We start from the raw sequence: 24,587 nt of genomic DNA, 5'->3' as shown, positions 1-24,587 counted from the left end.
TAGAGAGTTAGTTTAAGCCAAGAAAAGCACAGACATGGCCAAAGGCTTTGCTAACCGCCTACCCCACCTTGAACCCAAACCACACTCCAAACAAGCCAGAAGCTTCATGAGAGGAGACACCCAGGAGACCACGCCTGGCTATAATGGGCAGAGTTTTAAGGGCGGGCACCAGGCACAATCACACGGAGCCCTTTTCCTACACCAACCCTGCAAATATCGCACCTATAGAGACTGAGGCCCAGAAAGGCCTCAGGTCCGTGTTGCTACTAAATGTCAGGGAATAGATTCAAACGCACGATTCCTGATTCTTAGAAGAAGATACCAAGGAGGAGGTGTTCACTACTGTAGACAGATGGGGTCCTGAGGAAGACTAGACAAAAGACTTCCAACCCAGCCTCTGGACTCCACATCCCCAGGAACCTCAGCTTTCTTGGGCCTAAAATGGGGCTAAAAACATATCTCAGAGAACAGTTCCGAGGAACCAAAAACATGAAGCAAAGAGCCTGTAACGTGCCTTAAATGTATAAACTTCAACAGCAAAATTGAGAGAACCTTCTCCTCCTCAACCCCCTCTTCCCTCTTGTGACACTGCTCTTTCATGATCTGGACCTTCCTCTTCTGTGGACACACGACATTACATCTCCTTTGGTCTTTAAACAAACTGTAACTCATGTCAGGACATACTCCCTTCTTACTTCTGCCTCCCAGAATCCCCTATTTCCTTTCTTTCTTTCGATTCAGAATCATATCCTCCAGGAAGCCCTTCCTCATCTCCCCAGCTGCCAGTGCCTCCTTCCCCCAATTATCTTGTATATACAGTGTCCCCTTAACAGAATATAAGCTCCTTGAGGACAGAAGCTGCTTTCATTTTTTCTTTGTATTTCCACTACATAGCAGTGGCACATAGGAGGGGTTTAATAAATGCTTCATTTTTTTCCTTTGTATTCCCTGGCATATGATAGGTATTTAATAAATGCTTCATTTTTTTCCCTGGCACATGGTAGGTGTTTAATAAATGTTTCATTTTTTCCCTGGCACATGGTAGGTGTTTAATAAGTGCTTCATTTTTTCCTTTGAATACCCTGTCATATGATAGCTATTTAATAAATGCTTCATTTTCTGCTTGGTATTCTCTGGCATGTGATAGGTATTTAATAAATGCTTCATTTTTTTCCTTTGTATTCCCTAGCACATGGTAGGTGTTTAATAAATGCTTCATTTTTTCCTTTGTATTCCTTGTCATATGATAGGTATTTAATAAATGCTTCATTTTTTTCCCTTTGTATTCCCTGGCACATGTTAGGTGTTTAATAAATGCTCATTAGCTGTTGGAACAATAACGATTCTTGTCAGATAATGTAACTTAACATCTGATAGGTATCAATAACACAAAATACTGGCTTCTTAGATCCTTCTAAGATGTCGTAAGAACCAAATCCTTTCTCTATCTCAGCTCAGTCCAGGAAAGGGAATTTCCACTTTAAAAACTTCCTCTTGCAGATCATAGAGAGCAGCTAGGTAGGGCCATAGTGCACAGAGCGCTGATTCTGGACTCGGGAAGATCTGAGTTCAAATTTAGCCTCAGATACTTACTAGTTATATGACCTTGAGCAAGTAATTTCATTCTGTTTATCTCAGTCTCCTTATCTGTAAAATGAGCTGGAAGAGGAAATGGCAAGAAAACCCTCAATGGGGTCACGGGACGGGATTAAACAACAAAAAGATCACAGAACTTAGAGCTGCCCTAATGGGTCACCTGGGCCAACCTCCTCTTTCCTCAAATAAGGGAACTGAAGTCCAAGGGAAAGAAAAGAACCCACTCCGGGTCACCCAGACCACAAGCAGTCCTGGTTGGGTCCCATGCACTGAACGCAGGACTGAATATTCACTTTTGCTGAATCGCTCATACATTTACCCAGAATTCTGTCATTCTCCTTCCCCTTTCTGAGTCCCCTCCAGCCTCTTGCACTAGAATATGGCAGCGATTCTCAAACTTTTGGTCTCAGGACCCTTTTAGAGTCTTAAAAATTATCAAAGCTTTTGTTTCGGTGGGTTCTATCTATTGTTTTTATCGTGTTAGAAATTAAGACCTTGCAGATCCCCTGTAAGTGGGTTTGGGTGACCCCAAAGGAGTAAAAGGAAGAAGCAAGAAATGGTTAATTTTCCTAGAATCAAGGATTTTGAGCCGGAAAGAACCCTCAGGCTCATTTAGCCCAACGGTTTTATTTTATAGTTGGGGAAACTGAGGCTCAGAGGGAAAAATGCCATGGCAAGGTCATACAGGGAGTGAGTGATAGAAAGGGTGTTTCAGGCTGGGCCCTCTAACTCCCAAGCCCGCGTTCTTTCTCCCTGGGGCCTTGGACATCGTCCAGCCCAACCCTCCTGTTCCACGGAGGGGGCAGGCCAGGCCCGGAGCCAGGGGTCCCACAGCTGGTAAGTCTCACAGTTTAAACCTTTGCCTCCATATCCAGTAAATTACAAAATACTCTGTTGCCGTCCTTGCTTCTTCTCCCCACCCCCAAAAGGGGAACTGAGAACATCTGAGAACATTCTGACCCCTCTCACCCCCAAACCCAGAAAGCTGTTTCTCCCGCGGGCAGCCCTGAGATAGGCCGGGCAGGCCCGGGCAAGGCTGCCTTCCCAGGCCCGGCTCTCCCCCCCTTCCTTCCGCCCCCCCCCCCCACCAGGGCTGGAGCAGATGGCACAAGTTGGAAGGGGTGAGAGAGTTAACAGGCCTGAGACAAAGGAGCACAAAGCTCTGCCTCCCTCCCTCCCACCCACCGAGGGAGGGGCCCAGCCCCAGGAACAGGCGCCCCTGACAACCCATCGGCGGCAGCCCCATAATGCCTTGCCCGACAGACAATTCCCAGCTCACAAACACAAGAAGGCCTTTCCTCCGGCGGTCCCGGCCCGCCATAGCTGCCTTCCCCATCCCCTCCCTCTGCTCCTGGCCTAGGAATGGCCCAATCTGCCTCCTGGCACCCCCCCGGGTGCCCGACCTCAGCATGGCATTCAGACCCCTCTTCCCCCCCCCATTCCAGCCAGAGTGATCCACATCACTCCTCCAAATGCGGCTCCTGGGGAGCCTCCCCTCACACCCAGACTCCCTAGGCCCAGCCCGATGTCTCCTGCCACCTTCTCTAAGTCACAGCCTGGAAAGGGCACCCGGTCCAGAATCCTGGCTACCATCACCATCGCCGTTGTTGCCGGTGTTTTGAATAATAATAACCCGCACCGATAAAACAGTCTGGAGCAATCTCCTTTGAGTACCAAGGCAATCCAAATACAGCATCCATAACTGCTCTTATTGTCCCCATTTTCCAGGCTGAGGGAACTGCCTTGTATGACTTGTCTCCAGGGTCACAATTCAAATCCACAGCCCCTGAAAGCTCCAGACACTAGGTCAGAAGTCTCTCCCTCTCAAAGGGTCTCAGTTTTCTTCTCTGAAAAATGGCTCCTTCCCAGCTCCGACTTTCTATGTCCTCATGGCTCGTCTCCACTTGGATAGCCTAGGGCTCACTTGTCTGCTCCTTCTTAGCAGTGTGACCCCCAGGGAGGACTTTAATATGGAAAGTGAAGGTGTGGGCAGGATCCTTCCAGACACCAATGTTTTAGGTTCTCCTTCCCACTCACCCGAGCCAGGAATGTTTCCACTAGGCTTTCCAGCCTCTTCCCAAAAAATACTCATAACGCTCAAGGGAGCAAAATTCACTGGTGGATTGATTTAACTTTACAGGTGAGCTCCTTGTGGGTGAGGGGTGGGGGGGAGAAGGGAGGAGGAGGGACCCCACCTCACTAATCTTACAGGTCACTTAAGGCAATCTTCTTATTCCTCAAATGAGGAAACTGAGACCTCAGGAGAAGGAAAAGGACCACAAGCAGCCCTGACTGGGTTCCAAGCATTAAATGCAGGACTGAGTATACAATAGGCACTTAATGTTTGCCAAATTGTTCATGCATTACCCAGAATTCTTACATTCTCCCTCATCTTTCTGAGTTCTATGTGGTATACAGAGGTGGTTAAAGGAGAAGGAAAAGGACCACAAGCAATCCTGATTGGGTTCCAAGCAATAAATGCAGTATTGAATATACAGTAGGCACTTAATGTTTGCCAAATTGTTCATGCATTACCCAGAATTCTTTTTCCCTCACCTTTCTGGGTTCTATGTGGTGTACAGAGATGGGAAAAGGAGCACAAGCAGCCCTGACTGGGTCCCAAACATTGAATGCTGGACTGCTCCTGAATACAGGAAACACATAGTATCTGGTGAATTCATGTTTATCACCCAGAATTCTTTCATTCTCCCTCACTTTTTGGATCCTATGTGGTATACAGAGGTAGTTAATAAATGCTTACTAGATGAGTATATGAATAAATGAAGTAAATAAAACCATCCACAAATTGTATCTTTGGGGATCATGGAAAAATGAGGAGAGGAGAAAGGGCAGGATGAGATCGGAGTTCAAATCCCAACTTTAATGCTTGTTGCTTGTGTGACCTTAAACTTGACCTTCTTGGGCCTCAGTTTCCCTCTCTGTAAAATAAGGTAGATAAACTCTGAGGTTATCCAGCTCTGGAGCAATGACCTTGTGGGTCAGAGGCTAATCCTAGCTTTTGGGTCGGCAAAGACCTACCTCCTCTAGTAGAAAACAAGGTAACTGGCCTTGACCTCCGGCCCCTGCCAACTTAGTCCAGCAATCCTTGACCTCTGGCCCCTGCCATCTTAGCCCAGCAGTCCCGCTGAGCCACGCCATGGGACTTGCAGAGGTCCAGCCCTCGGTCTGTCACTCCCCGCCCTTCCAATGTCGAAAGGACAGAAGGAAGGCAGATGGGACAAAACAGCTTCCTCTCTTCCCTTTGACCCTCCACCTCCCTTTCATGGGACTCATGCTAGTCTGGAAAACAACTGTTTTTTGGAGAGGCTGCTGATCTTTAGCCCACCCCAGCTCCACGGGGGCCAAGTTGGCAGGACAAGAACTGGCTCATCATGCAGGGTCTCCCTGAGGAGACTCCTTCCTCTAACTCTGCTCCCTGCCCCCAAAAGGGGACTTTGGCACCTGGGTCTCCATTTGGCCAGAGTAAGAGGCAACTGAACCAAGCTGGGCAATACCACCGCCGTCTGAGACATAATGTCCACACCGCTACCTACCAGCTGTCTTCCTTGGGGAGCGGGACGGGGGGAATGCACCCTCCGAGCCCTCCAACCTCCACAGGGCCCACACAACCCTCTGGCCAGCCCAACAGTCCTAGAAAGCGACAGAAGCACCAGTGGCGGGCCCAGCCTCCCTCCCCACTTGCGGAGTCCATCTGCCATCACCCCCACCGAGTCCCATCACCCGCTTGGAGGAATTGGCCAGAACTCTGAACAAAGGGGGAAACGGGTCATCGACGCTATGGAGGGCCAGGAGGAACACAGGAGAGAGGAAAAGCGTTCCAGAAACCAGACCGAAGCTAGGATTCGTTACAGGTTTGAGGGTCCTGGACAAGAGGCAGTGGGACAAGACAGAGGCCTTTGTGCAATTCACGAATGAACGGTCAGTGATGTCCCGGGGTTCTGGAGAACAACAAGACCCCAGGAAGGGCCGGAGAGTGTGGCAAGGAAGGAGAGAAAGGGGGTGCCCAGAGAACCGGTGGCCATCAGTCGTCCCCATCTAGAGGCAGGGAAACCCGAATCCTGAGGAATACTTCAAAACAAGCCTGGGCCGATGGATACTGAGCCCAGAGGGTGGGGAAGGGGGAATCAAGGGGACACCCAGCCTTCTGAAAGAGGCTTTAGTGGACAGAAGTCAGCCTGATTCAAGAGTGTAACAGAGAATCCCCAAGAGCCAATGAGATCCCAGAGAGACAGTGCCCAGGACCAGGTTGCCGATAGCTCTGCCCCGGCGGACCCCACGTGAAGGACTGGGTTCGGTTCCAGGCGCCGAAATTTAGGAAGGATATTGATAAGCTGGTGAATGTCCAGGGGAGGGTGACAGGGATCGTTTGAAGGAACCGGGGGCAATTAGCCTGGAAAAGGTAAGACTTGGAAGAAACATGATCGGTGCCTTCAATTTCCTAAAAGGTGGAAGAGGGTTTGAGTTCCAGAGGGCACAAAGAGGATCAATGCTGGGGGGCGGGAGTGGGGGGGCAGAGAGTCAGAGTGAGGTGAATTATCACATCAACTAGCATTTATTTAGCATCTTCTATGAGCTTGCTAATATTGTTAGTTGTCTTCAAGCAGAATGAGCTGGCTATGTAGTGGGCTCCCTGTCGCTGAAAGGTACTCTCAGGGGTATGGCAGATTATCAAAAGAACAATACTTGCTAGCACTTCCACAAGGCTTCAAAATTTGTAAAATAATTTATGAATATTAGTTGTTTTCAAGAAAATGAACTGGCTACCTTGGGATGTAGTGAGCTTCCCGTCACTGAAAGATATCATCAGGGATATTATAATCTAAAGAATAATTGCTGGGACTTCCACAAGGCTTGAAAGTTTGTAAAAATAATTCATGAATATTAGTTGTCTTCAAGCAGAATGAGCTGGTTACCTTGGGATGTAGTGAGCTTCCCATCCCAGGGATATTATAGATATTATAATCAAAAGAATAATTGCTAGCACTCCCACAAGGCTTCAAAGTTTGTAAAATACTTTATGAATATGATCTCGTTTGAGCCTTACAGTAACTTATCGTTCAGACATTTTCAGTCGTGTTTGACTCCCTGTAACAGCATTTGGAATTTGGAAGATAGTGGAGTGGTTTGCCATTCCCTTCTCCAGCTCATAGGGATGAGTGACTTGGCCCAGTCATCCAGTTATTAAGTGTCTGAGAATGGATTTGAATTCAGAATTTCCTGACACTCAATACAATTTTGTGAGAATGTGGGTAAGGTGAGTCCTTAGGGTTCAATCCCAGACTAGACCAACTTGGAAATAAGTTAATATGTCTGTTCGACATCAGGGAGAAAATAAACGTTCCCACACTCTCAGGTATGTTGTTATCTGGAATTCTCCACAAGCACCAAGAGTAGTCATTTGTATACAGCTGGTGCTTAATGAATGCTTAATTGGAATCTTAATGTTTTCATCTGCCAAATGGGGGTGGAGAGGAGGGGTTATGAGCCTAGGTGATATTCAAAGTCCTTCCCAGAGCTTTTTTTTTGGAACTCGAACATCCTGGAGCTGCTACATTAGTACAATTGGAATTGAAGCTTCCCTGGAGTGGCTAAAACACTTCGGGAGAAATCGCCTCTTCCACAAAACCTTCCTTAATTGCTTTCATCCATGCAGGGCCCATCTACAGTTTAGCATGCATGTGTTTCTCTGATCCATGGACATGAACCGCTCTCCCAAGCCGTACTACAAAACTCTGCAGGTCAAAGACTGTTCTATATCTCACTGTCCCTCCCACAGTGTCCAGATGGGACCCTGGACACAGGTACAGAGGTGACGCTTGGGAAAGACCCAATGGACGCTAAGAGGTCACCATTCAAGGCTCTAAGTCTTCATCCTCAAACACAATTTAGGGCGAGGGGTTTAGAAACTGCTCTGGCCCCCAATCCATCATCCTCTACCATCCTGGTGACTCAGTTTACATCAACAGGCTACTATGCGGGAGAGCCTGGATGAGGCAAAATCCAAACGGTCCCTGCCCTCAAGGAGTTTACATTCTATGATCATCGATACAGAAGTTTACAACTGGAAGGAGCCTTGAGGGCTTCTAGACTAATCATCTCACTTATGGAGAATGCACCTGGGCACTAGGTGTACTACTCAGGATGACACAGCTAATTAAGCTCCGCAGTAGGATCTGAATTCAGGTCTTCTTGGCTCAGAGTCCAGTAGATTCAGTTATAAAAATCACCAAACCAGTAGATTCAGTTATAAAAAAAATCACCAAACCCAAATCCTTCATTTTACAGGAGGGGAAACTAAGGCTTCAGGATTTACCAAAGCCATGCAGTTAGTAAACAATGGAGCCAAGATTCAAATTCAGGTCCTTCATCTGCCTGGCACACAGTAGGTATTTAATAAATGCTTATTGATGACTTTCCACTAGATTAAAACAAGAATCTCTGAACTCTGCTCTGAGGGTCCTTGAAGGACAGAGGTGTGCTCTGTCATCCCATCTTCATCTTGCAAATAGGTCTTGCCACGACTTCCCCACTGCTCTGAAGCATTGAAGGATGACATCAGTGTACCAGGCCTGACATTTAATAGGTGCTTAGTAAATGCTGTTTAACAAAGCTCTTCCTTTCTCAGACACCCTCCAGACAGCTCACTAATGAAGTCAGCACCCGTTCCCCACCCCCAGACTCAGAGCCTCAGAGGCTATGGCGGAGAGAACACAGACTTGGAGTCAGATACACTTGGGTTCGAATCCCAGCTCAGACAGCTGCTAGCTCTAACTCTGGGCCTATTTCCTCCCTTGTAAAATGAGGTGAATTTAGAGGGGGACCTCGAAGTTCTCTCCCAGCTCAGCATCTATTATCCCAGGAGGTAGGAAGGTCTGTGTTCAAATTCCACCTGGGGGCCAAATCCCTTCACTCTCAGCTCACTCTCAGATGGCTCCTTAGGTGCAGGGACAGGGTAACGGCCCCCCCAGCTCCCGCCCTGAGGTCACCACCTGAAAGGAATGTTTTTCAGTCCAGACCTGTCCTGTTTATGATTTCATTACTATAGGGAACTCCCAATATGGAAAACTCCCTCCACTGATGCAAACTGACAGCTCTTTTTACTTCCGGGCGGACAGCCAGGAAAGTTTAAGTGAATGCCCAGTCAGTATGCGTCAGAGGCAAGATCTGAATCCAGACCTTCTTAACTCTTAGATGGCCAACCGCCTCTCCACTCCCTCACCAAAATAAAATAAATAAATAAATAAATAAATAAATGAGCAAACGAGTAAATAAATAAATAGATCAACAAACAAGCAACCAAATGAGTAAATGAATGAATGAATATCTGGTAAGATAAAATACACAGGAGATCAAGCTCAGAAAAATCCAGAGGGTGAGTAGGGATCTGTGTCAGCTCTCCTCAGCAGCTTGCTCCCTCCCCCATCCCTCTGACCCCAAACAGGAAGCTGTCCACAAATGGAACTGCCTTTGGGGGAAGTGGGCTCCCCACCACCGGCTGGCTCTCCCCTCGCCAGGGATGGCGGAATGGAGATTTCTGCCGGCTGGGAGGGTCTCTGAGCCGCCGGGCTCTCTGGAGGTTTGGGGATTCTGGGTATCCTGCACACACCGAGCTCCCCGCTCCTCGCTGGAGGGGGATTGGCAGTGAGCCAGGAAGAAAGACATAATTCTCAGTGAAAAAATAAAATAAAAATAACCAGGGCAAGCTGAAACTTTCAACAGGAAGCGTTTCCGGGCAGGGAGGTCCCCGAGCTCCGGGACCAGGCGCTCTGCGCATGGGGGAGCCTGCGTCACTTTGGACACAGGACCCAGGGAGGACGCCGACTCAGGGGGGTCGGATTGCAGGGAGGGCTCCCGGCAGGGAAGGGGGTGGGGAGGCCCGGAGGAGGCTGCCTCGGGCCAGAAGCTGCCCCATCTCCGCTCGGTTTCAGTGAGCAGTCTCTTCCAAGGGGGTGAAGGGCAGGCGGGTGATCCGAACCCGCCTGGAGCCTGTTCCCACGGCCCGGCCTGGAAACCTGGGTCACCCCAGCTGGTAATCTGAGCTAAAAATATCTCCCGCTGCTGCCGTGGCAGCGGCAACAGGGACAAACCACCTTCAGCGAGAGGGCTCGCGAAGGGTCAAACGCCCCGGCCGGGAGGAGGGGGCGGGGGAGGAGTCACGGCCCCACCCCAGAGCGCATGTGCGCCCCCGGGGCCGGGACCTCTCCAAAGAGCATCTGGCTCCAGCGCCTGGACAGAGGACCAGAGAGTTAAGGTGGAAGCTTGGGATTCAAAGGTCCCTTAATTTCTACGGATGAGCAAACTGAGACCCAGAGGGGAAAAGGAGTTTGTCCAGTGTCGCCCGGTTAGAAAGTGGGATTGGAAGCCGGGGTTTCTGCCATCTAACCAGGGAGCTCTCTGCTTGGCCTTCTACCGCACCTTCCAACCTTCCAAGCGCTCAGATCTTAACAATGCTATGAGATGGGATTGGTGACTGTCCTTTGTCCTCCAAGGGCCCAAAAGGACATGGCTCTGTCAGAGTGGGCTGACCAGCTCGGGGTCTCGGCCACGGGTCCGACACAAATAGCCCCACACAAATAGCCCGGGCGAACACTTTTGGAATGGGTTTGTCACCTCATTGCACAGACATTAAAGCTGGGGGTCCAAAGGCCCAGGTCACAGCCCTGGAGGTGCCGCTCTGCCTCCGGGGACAGATCCCCTCCCAAGTCCTCACCAGGAGACCCAGAAACCAGAGCACTTACCTAAGTAGATGTCCCCAAAGGAGCCGCTGCCAATTTTTCTGCCCAACCTGTATTTGTTCCCCACACGAAGCTCCATGGTTTAGTTTCCCTGCAAGAAAGGAGAAATGGGGAAACCCAGGTCAGGTGTAGAACAGGACTCCAGAGGAAGCCAGAGCAGGGTGCCCTTCCCATGGGACCCCACCCATCCCTAAAGGCCAGGAAAAAAGAAGAGGGTGTCTCTCAGGAACCCCAGGTGAGCAATGGGTGTGACTTTTTTTCTGGAAGAGAAAGGGAAAGGTTTGCTCCCTCTCCCACCTTTTTTCTCGGTGCCCAGAGACACCTGGGCGTTCAGCCTGCCAGGTACCCATACCCTGGTCATGGGAAGGGACAGAAGAAGAGACAGGGAAGGGACCATTCAGACTGGGCACCCACTAGGAACTAGCCATTCGTTGGCTCTAGGCGAGAGGCCAGTCTCAGGGTGGCTGCCCAATGGCCCAACAATGAATAAGTTAAGGAAGTGACCACCATTCAATTTCAACTCACTGGGTAGAGAAAAGAGGGGATTTTGGGGAGAAAAGAGACAAGAATAGATGACCCACTCTTGGTTTTGGGGGAGTCCATTAGAGGAAAGACAATCAGTCTTCTCTGGCCCATTCCCAGCTCATCTTGGGGACATTTAGGGACAGCTATGGACCATGAGGTCACAGACACTGGGCCGTCTCTATCCGGCGGAGTGTCACCCTGACCTGCTCAGAGAACATTCCTCCTGCTTTGCCCCCAAATCCCTTCTCAATCCCCATGTCTGGATCTTAGGTCCAGAAATGGGAAAGACCTGAGGGGACTCCTTGGCCAAGCCCTTCCATTGTACAGTGTCTTACTTGCTCAAGGGTTCACGGATCTCATAATGGAGATTTCAGAAGGCATCTTATCTACCTCCTTGTTTTCCACATGAAACAAGCTCAGAAATTAAGTGACTTTCTCATAGAATCAGGGGGCAGCTGAGCGATCATTTGAACCCATGTTTTTCCTAAATTCAAATCCAAAAGCGTCTTCACTACACCACAAGGCGCTGTCTTTCCCTCTGCCCTAGAAGTGGGGGAAAGGCTTGCTATCATTGAGGGTAGAGATCCCCCTGAACTCCTGAAAAGATCTGGTCTTCAATACTCAGCCCCTTCCTGTGACTACCCCCTTTAAAAAGGGGTTGGGGAATCCCTCCCAACAACACCCTCTGATATCTCAGGAGACCAGAGACAGGGTCTCAGAGGGCCCGAGGCTTGAAAAGATACCAGGAGTTGAAGGACCTGCGAGACCCTTTTGGCCCAAGGTCATATGGTCAATAAATGGTAGGTAGGTCAGCATTTGAATTCATGTCCTCTGACTGTGAAATTAGCTACCCCCTTTACCTACACCCCAAAGGTACCTTTGGGGTACCTTTTAAGGTCTAGGACAGAAGGTTCCCTGAAAGGCTCATCACATCCCATCAGAGATAAATAAGATGGGTAGGGGGCTGAGCGAGAGTCTCTGGAGTTCAGAAATAGGGGAGTTTGTGGGAGATTGGATAGGGAGGACATCCATTTTGATTCTTTTCCTTCTGAGGTGCCCTGAAGCTCCCGAGGTCCCAAGACCATTACACAAAAACATCCCTGGTCTATGAACCAAGATCTCAATCCAGTCCCACTTCCCAGGCCGCCATCTTTCCTGTCCAAGAGCTCTTTGGAGACTTGAATTGTGTGGACTTAGGGACCACCCTAGAAGAATCTCTCTTCCCTACATGGAAGAACAGGGACAGAAAAGGAGTCCTAGAACATCAGATCTCGAAATATCTGCTCATTTTTGCCAATGAGGAGCCTAGGAGTGGGAAGAAATTTGTCCAGAATCACACAGGAAAACACAGAAAGCCAGGTCAACCTCCTTTTCCTTCCTCCTTTTCCCATCTCCCTGGGCAGGCTCTCACTCTGAGACAGAACAAAACTCAGTGCCAAGGAGGCACGAGACAAGACGGGCACATCAGTCCCAACGTCCAGTCCCTGGTCAAGTCACTGACCAGAGGTTATTCTAGAGCAGAGTCAGTTGGTGACCTCTTTCTAGGTCTGGCCTCCTCACCTAAAAACCAAGACTAATTCAGTGTCCACAGTGGACATTTTGAGGAAAGAACTGGGTAAACCTTCAAACCGCCACAAAACGACCTGGACTGCTGTTTGAACAACAGACCTGACATTCCCATAAAGTTTTTAGGTTTGCCATGTTTCCCATCTCCTTGTGACTTCACGACCACCCTTTGAGACGAGCACATGCCCATTTTGCAGATGAGGGAATGGAGACACAGGTGAAGTGACCTCTGCAGGATTATACAGATGGAGGAGTGGAATCTGCTCCCTCCAGACTCGCCCTTCCCACTGCCCCGTGCTGTCTCCCCGACATGGCACAGACCGGCCTGACCTCACCCTGGACAAGTCGGGACCCTGAGAAATGACGACCTACTCTCGGTCTCCATGCAGGAAGCGGCTGGTCTCAGGAGCGTGAGCTGGGCCAAAGCCTCCATTCTCTCAGGCTCAGTTTCCACTTGTGTAAAATGAATGGGGCAGCCCAGAGGAGCTCTTCCAGCTCAAAATCCAGGGGCAATCCTGGCCTTCTCCTAAGTCTGCCGCCCACCACATGCCCCCCCTCTTCAAAACTGTCATGGAGGCTCCGGATAAATGTTTACAAAGGACACCATGAGCATAGCACTGCACAAGCGTGTGCTCGCAGGAGGCGAGCCCAGCCCCTCTTTCCCAAGTATGTACACTCCAAAGGGAGAAAAGTACGGATGCACAGCGAACCTCCACTCACTCACACACGCTCCTGACGTACGTTTTTGGCGTGTGCCAGCCGGGGACCACACATCCGGGCCTGGGCACTCATAGGCTGGTGCCAATAAATCCGCCCTCATCCTATATTACATAAATACCCACGCCGGGTTAGGTAAATAGACACAGAGCTTGTCTGGCCCTCTTACATAAATACCCCCCACACTCCTCCAGAGCTGTCAGGAGGCAAGGCAGAGGGAGGGACCATGGGACCCGAGGAGAAATTGATCTGAGGGAGAAGCGGACCCCCCCACCTCCTCCCCCCAGCCCCGCCCAGGGTTCCTCTCCTCACATGCTCCACGAGGGTCCCCAGGGGCCTGAGAAGCGCCCCCATCTACCCCTGGCCCTGCAATCAAAAATAAAAAAATCCGAGGAGGATGAGTGCTCCCCGGCTACACGGTGGAGACTGTGGGAGGACGGAATGTGCCTTTGGAAAGAGGAGAAGCCTTTGATAAAGAGATAACTCGAGCTTTTTACTCCAACACTCTGACTCTCTTCATGTGGGGAAGGGGGCCAGGAGAGACCAGACCAGAAGAGAAAGAAAGAAAGAAAGAAAGAAAGAAAGAAAGAAAGAAAGAAAGAAAGAAAGAAAGAAAGAAAGAAAGAAAGAAAGAAAGAAAAAAAATGGGTGTTCTCTCTCTATAAAATAATCCCCCAGAATCCCCCAGTTCCCCTCCAACATCCCCTCTGCCCACCCCCCATCCATTTCTTTAGATTCACACAATGTTTTAATGGGTGGGGGGAGTGGAGGGTGGGAAGAAGCTACACCCTAGAGATGAAAGACAGAGAATAAACCAAAGCAGGCATTTTTAAAACAACATTCATGATTCCTTTTCTTCCTTGTTTCTCTCCCCCACCCCTTCCAATCAGTCCTTCTATTTGATCTGAATTACTTCAAAAGAGCGAGCCAGGGGGAAAGTCTGTTGGGGGAAGGGGGCTCACCCCACTTGGAGGCCCTGGATATTGCAAGGGAGTCAATTCTCTAGATATGAATAAATATTCTCTATATAAATATCTTTGTACACATACATACACTCAAAAGCCTGTCTCTCTCTCTCTCTCTCTCTCTCTCTCTCTCTCTATATATATATATATATATATATATACACACACATATATGTATATATATGCACATCACAGACGCCACACACTCAGAGAAAAGAGGAAATCCAAAGAAGTCATTTCACTGCCCCCCCCCCTCCCTTTTCCACAAAAAAACCTTTCTGGGCCTTTTTATCCAAACTTTCCCAAGTCTCCCCCCCCCCCAACACACACACATCCATCCAAAACCACCAACACTTTTTTAAATGAAAAAATCTTCCCCCCCACCCCATCCCCCCTCCTGGAAAAAAGGGGAAGAAAAAAAGAGCAAAAAAAACAAGAAAAAAAAAAAAAAAACAAAGGGGGGGGAAAAAAAAAAGGGAAAGGGAAAAAAGAAAGAAAAAAAAAAGAAAGAAAAGAAACAGAAAAAAAACAGAAACCAAAAAAGAAACAAAAACAAAAAGAAACAACCACCGAAACGGGTCCAAAACAAAAAAAAAAAAAAAAAGGTAATTTTTAAAAAATAAAAACAAGGGGGTACAAACAAAAAACATTTCACTCCCTCCCCATACCCCTCCCCCCCCCAAAACCAACCCACACTACACCACCTTCCCCAACCGGGTCCCCTCCCTCTCCCAATCCGGCCTACCCCCATCTCTCCAAATCCCACCCTTTAAACTCCATGGCGGCAAACAAAACCCAAAAGACTTCCCCCTGCGGGAAACCCCACCCCCCGGGCCCAAACATTCCAAAACCCCAAAACCCTTTTTCTCGGGGCGCCCCCTTCACCACCCACCGGCCTGGGTGAGTGTTTGCGTGTGGGCTGTGGTGTGGGGGTTTGTCCTCCCCCTCCCTCCCCACCCCCCACCCCATCCCTCCCGCCCCCCCGTCTCCCAGAAAAACAAAGGGCCAGGGGCGCCCTTTCCCCCCCTTCCCCCAGGGGCCCCCCGGCCCCAAATTTACCCCCGGGGAAGGGGCCGGTGCCCAGCTCCTGCTCCGGGCGCTGCCAGGGACCCAGGCGTCCGAGGGCTGGAGGATGCAGGAGGATTGGGCTGGGGAAGGAGGGGAGGTGAAGCTACACCCAGCTCGCAGCCCGGAGCTGCTAGCCTGCCTGCCTGCCCGCCCGCCCGCCTGCTAGCCTGCCCGCCCGCCCGCTGCCCGCCCGCTGCCCGCCCGCCTGCCTCTCTCCCAGCTGCTGCCCCCTCCCTCCTCCTCCTTCTTGTCTCCCCTCCCCCTCCTCCCCCCGCCCCTCCGGCCTCCGCGTGGGGCTGCGCCGCTCCCCCTCCCTCGCTCGCTCATTGACTTTCCATTGAGCCCGCTGGCCAAACCCACTGATGTCATCCTGCACAGCTCGCCCCCTCCCTCGCCCGTTTAAAGGGACACTGCCCGGCTTCGGGCTCGGGGCTCGGCCAGGACGGCCGGCCGGCCTCGACCTCACCCGAGACCCCCTGGGGACCCCAGCCCGGGCCTCGGCCCCGCCCGGGCGCCGCCCTCCCCGGGAACCGGGAACTGGTCAGCTCCCGCGGCGCAGCGCCGAGTCCCGGCTCTCGGAGGACTCCGTCTCCCCCCGGGTTCGCTTTCTCCCTGGCCTGGGGCTGTGCGCATCTCTCAGGCCAGAGATCTCCCTCCCGCACACCCCCCCCCCAGACGGGGGGGGGGGCATTCCCCTCCGGAGGCGGGGGAGGGGACAAAAGGGGGGGCTTTCCGCCTCGCCGCCCCGCACACCAAAGTTGCTTATTAAACACTTGTTGATCGATTCCCTATCTCCACGCGCCTGGTGTACACAGTAGGCGCTTAATAAACACTCCCACTGGCCCCTCGGAGCCCAGCACTGAGCCCGGTTCATGGACCGACCCAGGAGGGATTCGCAATCTGTGCTTATTCCTAAATACTCAAAGAGAAAGTGAAACACAGCCTTCCCCTCCCCCATCCGGTCTCCTTCCACAAAGGTGGGGAAGGGAATAAACGCGGAAATCTGAAACCCGCTCCCAACTGGCTTATTCATCATGGAATTAGCCAACAAACCGGAGGGAAGCTGGGCCCGCATAGGGAGAGGAGCGCGGTGGTGTCATGGAAGGAATGCTGACTTTCGGGTTCCGCGACCTGGGCCTGCCATTAACCACCTGTGTGACCTTAGAAAAGTCACTTCCCCTTTTGGGGTAGAAGGACCTCGGTTTCCTCTTCCATAACAACAATAACAATTATAATAGCAGGTGCTATTATCATTCCTAATTTACAGATGAGAAATTCAGACAGAAACATTCCCAGGTATACACAACCTGTAAACATGTGGGTCAGCATTCGAACTCAGCGCTTCCAGACTCCCAATCAGACACTGGTACAAGCCCCGCCTCCCCCAACCAACTCTAAAGGGAGGGGGTTCAACTATAAGACTTCTAAGATGGATCAATCACCAATATATATTAAGGACTTACTATGGAGTCCCTACTGTCAGTGAGCACTTATTAAGCGCCATATGTGTACTACTCAAGGAATCCAAGATGGCTCCGCCATCCTCTCTGTCTTCCCTCTCAGCTGAGAAGGTTCTTCCCCTTGAGCCCTTTCTTCTCCCCTCTTCCCATCTCATAGCACTTGAGTGTTCCTTCTGCCATTGTCTCCTCCTCCTTGTCTCACTTAATGAGGTGGCCTTCCCCCCTCCCTTCTCAAGGGACACTCCCTTCCATCCGGTCTTCTCCAACAGATCACCCCCACTTTCCCTTATTTTCAATCTCTCCCTCTCTACTGGCTCCTTCCCTACTGCCCACCAACAAGCTCTCTTCTCCCCTGTCCCCTGATCCTTCCATCCCTGCTTAGCTATGGATCTCTTCTGGATCTCAAATGTAAACGGATTTTAAATGTAATTATTTCATTAAATATGGGAAATAGTTTCAATTTAAAATATTCTAAAATTATTTCAAGTGTAAAAGATTTAAAAATTATTTTAAACAGGAAACGTTTTCATTTCCAATTATTAGTTTAATAACTATATGTAGCAGAAATTCAATGTCTCGTACATATATATTTAGACTCTTTTCTCCCTTTATATATGGAAATGTTTTATGACTAAACTCTTCGAAAAGGATGATTACAATAGATCCCTTCACCCTTTCCCTCAATCTCTTCTTAACCCCTTACTAAGTGCACAATCCCAGGGTTCCACCTAAACTCTCTCAAATCCCCAATGGCCAAATCCAGTTTCTCCATTCTCTTTCTCTTTGAAGTTGCTTTTCACCTCCTTCATTCTCCCTTCTCTCTAGGTTTGGAGACAGCTGGTTCTTCTCCTTCCTTCTCTGTGTTCCTGGCTGGATCCGCCTCCAGATCACATCCTCAGGGTTCTGTGCCGGCCCTCTGCCCTCCTCCCTCAATGCTATTTCACTGGGTGATCTCATCAACTCCAATGGGTCTAATTACCATCCATGTGCTGATGTTTATCAGATCTACCGAGCCTTCCCTAACCTCTCTGCTGACCTTCAATCTCATGCCTTCAACTGTCTTTCCTCCTTCCCTATGGCTGTCAAAGACAACACCATCCTCCTAGTTCCTCAGGCTCCCAACTTTGTACCCAATCTCTCTTCCCCGAAATCCAATATGGTGCCACAGGCCACAAAATAATGTGTGGGAGAACATACTAGCAGCCCAGAAACTCAGGGAAAGTCTTAGATGGAAGATAGTGCTTGAATTGAGTTCTGAAAAAGATCCTCTCTAGACTTCAAATTGGGAGATCTGGATTCAAGTCCTGCTTTTTAGCTGTGACACTTAGCTTAATGAGGTACACAGAATCCAACAAAGTGACTTGTCCATACCAGGTCTTACTTGTTGGTTCTCAGCTTCTTCTTATAGAAAGCAGGATTAATAATCCCAACGATAGTCCCTTGTGAATTTAAAATTATTTTAAATGTAAATATTCTCAAATTATTTTAAATTAAAAGATTTTTAAATTATGTTAGATGTAGAAGATTCTCAAATTATTTAAATGTAAAAGATTTTAAAATTATTTTAAATGTAAAAGATTCTCAAGTTATTTAAATGCAAAAGATTTTTAAATTGTTTTAAATGTAAAAGATTCTCAAAATATTTTAAATGTAAAAGATTTAAAATTATTTTTAATTTTAAATATTTTACAAACTTTAAATTATTAGTTTAACAACTGTATGTAGCAGAAATGCAGTGTCTCGTAAGTATTCAGACTCTTTTCTCCCTTTAGATATGGAAATGTTTTACCTGTGGGTGACTGTCAGGTTCATAATAAATTTTTTTTTTTTTTTTTTTTTTACAAAAAAGCTATAAAAGAACTTAGCTCCCTAGAAGTCCTATGGAGTTCCTTAGACAGAAGTCATAGGCCTTGAAATCGACCCATCTGAAATGGACTGCTCATCCAGAGAGTGGAAAAAGCTGCATGGGAATTATGGGCCATTTGAGAAGCTATCATCTGACCGGATGGGGCAGGATGGAAAAGCTCCCACTGGGGTGGGGCGGGGGGGGGGGGGGGGGGGGGGGGGGGGGGGGGGGGGGGGGGGGGGGGGGGGGGGGGGGGAGGCAAACAAAGCTTTGTTCTGGGATGAATAGGTTTTCAATAAGGTGGGCAGTATCTCAGAGACACAGTTATCCTAAACCTCTAAAAGTATGCTTTGGATGTTCAAAGTCACTTACTAGCGTGTGATCCTGGGTAAGTCACAACCTCTCCACGTCTCAGTTTCCTCATTTGCAAAATGAGTATAATAATAATAATAGCAACCATCTCCAAGGGCTATTATGGGGATCAAATGAGATCATATTTGTAAAGCACTATATACATGCTGCCTATAATTATTATTTTCAAATTATTATTGCTCATCACTCCCCTTCTCTCACTCAGTATTCCCTAAGTTATTGAAACTTTCTGCCTCTTTTCTGTACCAGCTTTTGTCAGGGTCTGGAAGGCATGCCTTTTGTCCTCAGCCTACAAAGCTCAGCTCAAATATGGGTCTATATATGGGTATACACAATACACATACAAAATATCTGGCTACTAGCCAGATATTTGTATGTGTATTGTGTATATATATAGAATGTGTTTGTATGTATGTATGCAAATGTTTAAGCACACACACATACATAGTCTTTGGTCTGGATTTTCTATTAAAAGAGAGAAAAGGAGAAGAAAGAAGAAGGAAGAAGGAAGAAAGAAGAAGAAGAAGAAGACGAAGAAGAAGAAGAAGAAGAAGAAGAAGAAGAAGAAGAAGAAAGAAGAAGAAAGAAGAAAAAAGAGAAAAAGAAAGAAAGAAAGAAAGAAGATGAAGAAGAAAAAGAAGAAGAAGAATGGAAGGAAGGAAAGAAGAGAAAGAAGAAAGAAAGAAAATGAGAAAGAAGAAAAAAGGAGAAGGAGGAGGAGGAGGAGAAGAAGAAGAAGAAGAAGAAGAAGAAGAAGAAGAAGAAGAAGAAGAAGAAAAGAAAAAAGGAGAAGAAAAAAGAAAAAGAAAGAAAAAAGGAGAAGAAAAAAAAGAAAAAGAAAGAAGATGAAGAAGAAGAAAGAAGAAGAAAGAAAGAGGGAGAAGAAAGAGAGAGAAAGAAAGAAAAAGGGAGAAGAAAGAATGAGAGAGAGAAAGAAAGAAAGAAGATGAAGAAGAAAGAAGAAAGGAGAAGAAAGAAAGAAAAAGGGAGAAGAAAGAAAGAGGGAGAGAAAGAAAGAAAAAGGGAGAAGAAAGAGAGAGAGAAAGAAAGAAGATAAAGAAAGGAGAAGGAAAAAGAGGAGAAGGAGAAGGAGGAGGAGGAGCAGGAAGAGAGAACTAAAGATATAACACACACATATATATACAAACACATCTGTATATATACATATCTAGACACATGTATACACTCACACAAATCTCTCTACTGTAGGCCATGGGCTCAGCCAAAAGTGATCTGAGGCTGCCTAATACACTTCCTCATTCTACAGATGAAGTGACTTGACCCACATCCCCCGGGTCACAAAGCACCAGCTCATAAAATCAGGCCTGACAGAGGCCTCCGAGACCACCCAGCCCCTCCCTGGGCCTCTCCTGCTCTGGCCCAAAGCAAGCCTCAGAGACAGGCCCAGGGTTCCCTGCACTACACCACAGGCCCCTCGGCAGCTTCCAGCCCCTGCGTCTCCCCCCAGTGCCTCCAGGAGTGTGGGGCTCTCAGCCTTTGTGCTCGTCGGGCTTTGGTACCCAGAGCTGGGGTGGGAAGGCTGACCTCCCAGCCTGGCAGCTTCTCCTGCAGCCTCCCTGGAGGCCGGCCTCCCTCCCTGCCCCAGACTCTCTGAGGGCCCGAGGGCCGGAACAAAGGCCAAAGGAGAGAACTGATTGGACCTGGAGGTGACTGCACCCGGGACCCCCTCTGGTCTTATTAAAGGCTTGGTACTCTGCCAAGGTGCGGCTTGGGAAGAAGCAGGAACCAGGATGTTGATGACCAAGCGCCTGAGTCCAGCCTCTCAAGAGCCAGCTTCTATTCCTGGCCTCTGTGCTGGCAAGCCGCATGCCCCTGGATCAATCACTTCCCTGGGAGCTGGGCCGCCTTCATCTGCAGAATGGGAACGCTAATAACCCCTTCTTCCAGAGCTCAGGAGGAAGAGCTGGCTAATTAAGGCTCCCCAGCGTGCTTGGAGATCTAGGGATGAAAGGCTCCAGGAGGCTTATTAAGATGATGGCGTTTGCACAATTGCGGGCAAAGCTCCAAATTAAAGCAGACGTACTTGTGGGTGACAGCAGGAGCCAAGGTCCCGCCATCTAGGAATCCAGACTGGGGCCCTCCCTTCATAAACACATCCTGCTTCCATCAGGGCCTTCCCACTGGTGCGCTCGCCCCTATGGGCCAGGCCCTGCCCCGTCCCGGGATGCTCCTCCCTGGGTTCACCTGGCCAGCTCCTCTGCAGCCCCTGCCCTAGGAAGCCTGCTGGGAAATCCTCGGGCTCTCCCACCACTTTCCTAGAGGCCTGTGTCAGAACCCCTCACCACAGCCTGCCTCCATGTACCTGCCACAAGGGCCAGGGCAGGCCCCTGCACGGAGGAAGTGCTTAATAAATACTTGCTGCTGCATATGGTTATTTCCCAACCTCTTCTTTTTTGGGGGGGGGGATTTGAGGTTAAGGGACTGGCTCAGAGTCACACAGCTAGAAAGTGTTCAGTGTCTGAGGCTGGATTTGAACTCAACTCCAGAGCCAGCGTTCTACCCCCGGCCCCCTTTCATGGACTTCTCAAGAGTTCTTGACCTCTTAGCAGTCAATCTGATAAAACTTAGGAACTCCTCAGAATTGTGTTTTTAAATACATATAATACACAGGATTATACAGTTCTATACAGGATTATACCCAATAATACACAGGATTATAAAAGACTCATTATAATGAAAGACGGTGATGAAAATATTTCTAAAAAGAAAAGCAAGTTCGTGGGCCTCAGCTTAAAAACCCTCGCTTTTTGTTCTCTTTTTTCTGTTGTTTTTTTCCTCTCGTGGTTTTTCCTTTTGTTCCAATTTTCCTCTCCCAATGTGGTTCAGAAAGTTTATATGCTCATATAAAAAATTATAAAATGATAAATAATAAAATGATTCTCGATTCTAGAACTAATCTCAAAGATCATTTATTCTATCTCCCTCACTTTACAAATGGGGAAACTGAGCACCAGCGACTTCAGATGGTGCAATCAGAGATAAAATGCTAGATTGATTCTTAGAGGTCATCTCATGCTCACGAGCAAGCCTCTACATCACTTTGTGCCTCAGTTTCCCCACATGGAAAATGAAAGGTTTGGGCCAAATGGCTCTGACAGCAGTCTGGGGAAATCTACAAACTCCTCAGAATCATGTTTTTAAATGCATATAATAAAATATATAGGATTACAAAAAATACTCATTATAATGAAAGACAGTGATGAAAAGATTTCTAAAAGGGAAACTGAGTTCATGGACCTCCGCTTAAAAAACCCTTGATTCTAGAACTGACCTTAGATGTCATTGATTCCTAAATTTACAGATGGGGAAACTGAGGCCCGGGGAGTGAAATGACTTCTACAGTGTCACACAAACCAAGCCTCCGCAGGGAGCTTTAGAGCCAGATCCTCTGGTGCAACAGAGGAGGAAACTGAGGCGCCCCAGAAGGGCACGCCTCTAGTTAACAAGAAGAGCCAGAAATTCCTGCCGCCTACTCCGGGAGCCTCGCCGGGCCGCTGCAGGAATCTTTGTGTCCCCCCCTCCCCGCTGACAAATCCCAAATCCCGAGATCCAGAAAATACCAAGCGCTCAACAAAACATTCTTCTGGGTGTGGGCGGCGGAGGGAATCCGGGGGAAGTTGGGGAGCCGCAGAGGGACCCCGGCAGAGCCGGGCTGGGGGTGGGGAGGGCTTGCTGGTTTTCCTCCCCCCACACAGCTCCCCCCAGACAGCCCAGATTCCCTGCCATCCCTCCCATTTGTAGAGACAGATTTTGGCGTATTCTAAAGGGAAAACTCCCTCATGTTTAGAGCTGCCTGAGAGAGGGAAAGAGCTCCCCATCACTAGAGGGATGCAAACAGATTCTACATTTCAGGGATGCTGCAGATTGGGACGGTGTGGGGGGAGAGGGGGAGGTAAGGTCATAGAGTGAGAGACTTTGTCTGAGGTTCCTTCCAGGCTCAAGGGTCCTGCAGGTCGCCCTTCCCCACCTCAATCTCCCCTCCTCTCCTCTCTGCAGGGCCCCAGGACCCCAGGGATTTGACTCAAAGAATGAAGCTCCCCAGGAAGCCCTCCCAGCTTTGGAAGAACCCCGGGTTCCCCCCCCCCCCGCTAGCTAGTCTCCCTCCCCTCTGGGGACCTGTGGTACTGGGGGCTTTAATGAGATTCTCCCAAGCTCTCTGGAGACCCACAAACACTCTGGGCTGGGCCATCTGCCTCCTTCCCAGAGGGGGAACATCAGAGAGGATAGAGAACTCTGGGAAAGGAAGGCTCTGTCGCTGACCTGGCTGACCCGTGACGTCAGTCCTCCGGACTCCGTCTTATCTGTGGAGTGCGGAGGTTGGACCACGTGACCTCCCGCATTAGACGTTTCAAGTTCTAAGGATACTGCATGTTTACAAACACCAGCTGGCCCCTTTGGGTTCTGGCGTTCTAGGTTCTGTGGTCCCTCCCAATCCTGACATTCCGTGTTCCAGTCTCCCTTCCCAGTCCCGACATTCCCTGTTCTGAGCCTCCTTCCGGTTCTAACATCTAAGAGGAAATTTAAGAATAAACTCCCTTGTTCTAAGCTGCCTCCCAGCTCTGAGATTCCCTGTTCTAAAGGCCTTGTGAACCCTAAAGGCTCCCCCGGCTGTGACAGTCCTTGTTCTAAGGTCCAACATCTCCCACCCTGACATTCCGCATTCTAAGCTCCCTCCCAGCTCTGACATTTCCTGCCCTAAAACCCTTCCATCTCCCATATTCCCCGTTCTAAGACCACTGCCCAGTTGTCAGGCCAAGCTCTAGAAAGAACAGTCTTTAAGGACTCAACCTGACCCTAGAACCCTTTGCCTACGCCCCCCGCCCAGTTCTCAGGGCTGTTCTCGGTGTCATTCGGGAAGTGATGAGCGTAAGGATGGATGACGATGACTCCGTGACTCGCCGTGGGTGTGAGGGAGACAAGGGCAGGGCCGCCGGGTGGCCGCCCTCCCCCAGCTGGGGTCTCCTCTCCCCCTTGGGCAGGGGGCCCTCCTCGGCAGGGCTGCTCCCCTGCCTGCTCCTGCCTCCTCCCGTTGCCCTCACCTGGGCGGACCTGCTTCCCCACATACCTGGGTCTCTGCTCTCTCAGAAGTCTCGGGCCGGCTCCGCCACCTGCCTCCTCTGGGGCCAGCCTAGACAGCCCCGCTGAGGGCGCATCCTCCCCGTTGGCCGATCTCCCTTCTCCCGATGCCTTCTTGCCCACCTGAGCTCCTCCTCCTCCAGGCTGGCCCTCACCTCGCTGGGTGTCTGTCCTGCCTCTCCCTCTCAGTGGACGCTGTCCAGAGTTCTAGCCCGGGCCCCCTCCCTCTGTGCTTTTATGGGCTTCCCTGGGATGATGTCACTTTCCTGATCGTTTTCTGGGGTGGCTCCTACGAGCTCCCGGGGCTGTTCCCCTCGGAAACTTCTCCCACGTGGCCTGGCTGGCTGGCTACAGGCCCCTCCGGCCCCCACCAGCTCCACGTGGCCCAGCGATCCCTGGTCCCCATCCAAGAGGTCGCCCTCTTGGTCCTCAGAGACTCGCCAACACCCTCTCCCTGTCTCTCTCAGCTTCCAAATTATATGTCACCCGCCTTGCAGCAGACTCGGCTCCCAAGAAAGCTCTTTTCTCTGCCCGGTGAATGCTAATAAAAGGCCAGAAATAAACAACTTCCCAAACAGAGCACACTTTCTGTGAGGTGATGAGTAACCCATCGCCGGAG

General features: G+C 49.6%; 1 protein-coding gene across 3 annotated transcripts in view; it reads right to left on the bottom strand.

Annotated features, from left to right (window-relative positions):
- CSNK1E (casein kinase 1 epsilon) overlaps positions 1–24,587 on the bottom strand; it is a 70,946-nt gene that overhangs the window by 37,988 nt on the left and 8,371 nt on the right. The window contains exons 1-2 of one of the 3 annotated variants that reach the window (XM_031939873.1): positions 23,958–24,255; positions 10,356–10,443 (exon numbers count right to left, since the gene is read on the bottom strand). In XM_031939873.1, the coding sequence (XP_031795733.1) occupies positions 10,356–10,431 (76 nt within the window). In that variant the 5' untranslated portion in view covers positions 10,432–10,443; positions 23,958–24,255. Of the gene's footprint in view, positions 1–10,355; positions 10,444–23,957; positions 24,256–24,587 lie in introns of those variants that run through there. The other 2 variants (XM_031939875.1, XM_031939874.1) reach the window with 2 other exon arrangements.

The sequence above is a fragment of the Sarcophilus harrisii genome, chromosome 5 (assembly GCF_902635505.1).
Source record: "Sarcophilus harrisii chromosome 5, mSarHar1.11, whole genome shotgun sequence".
Lineage (NCBI taxonomy): Eukaryota > Metazoa > Chordata > Mammalia > Dasyuromorphia > Dasyuridae > Sarcophilus > Sarcophilus harrisii.
This window is presented reverse-complemented; position numbering and strand designations above follow the sequence as displayed.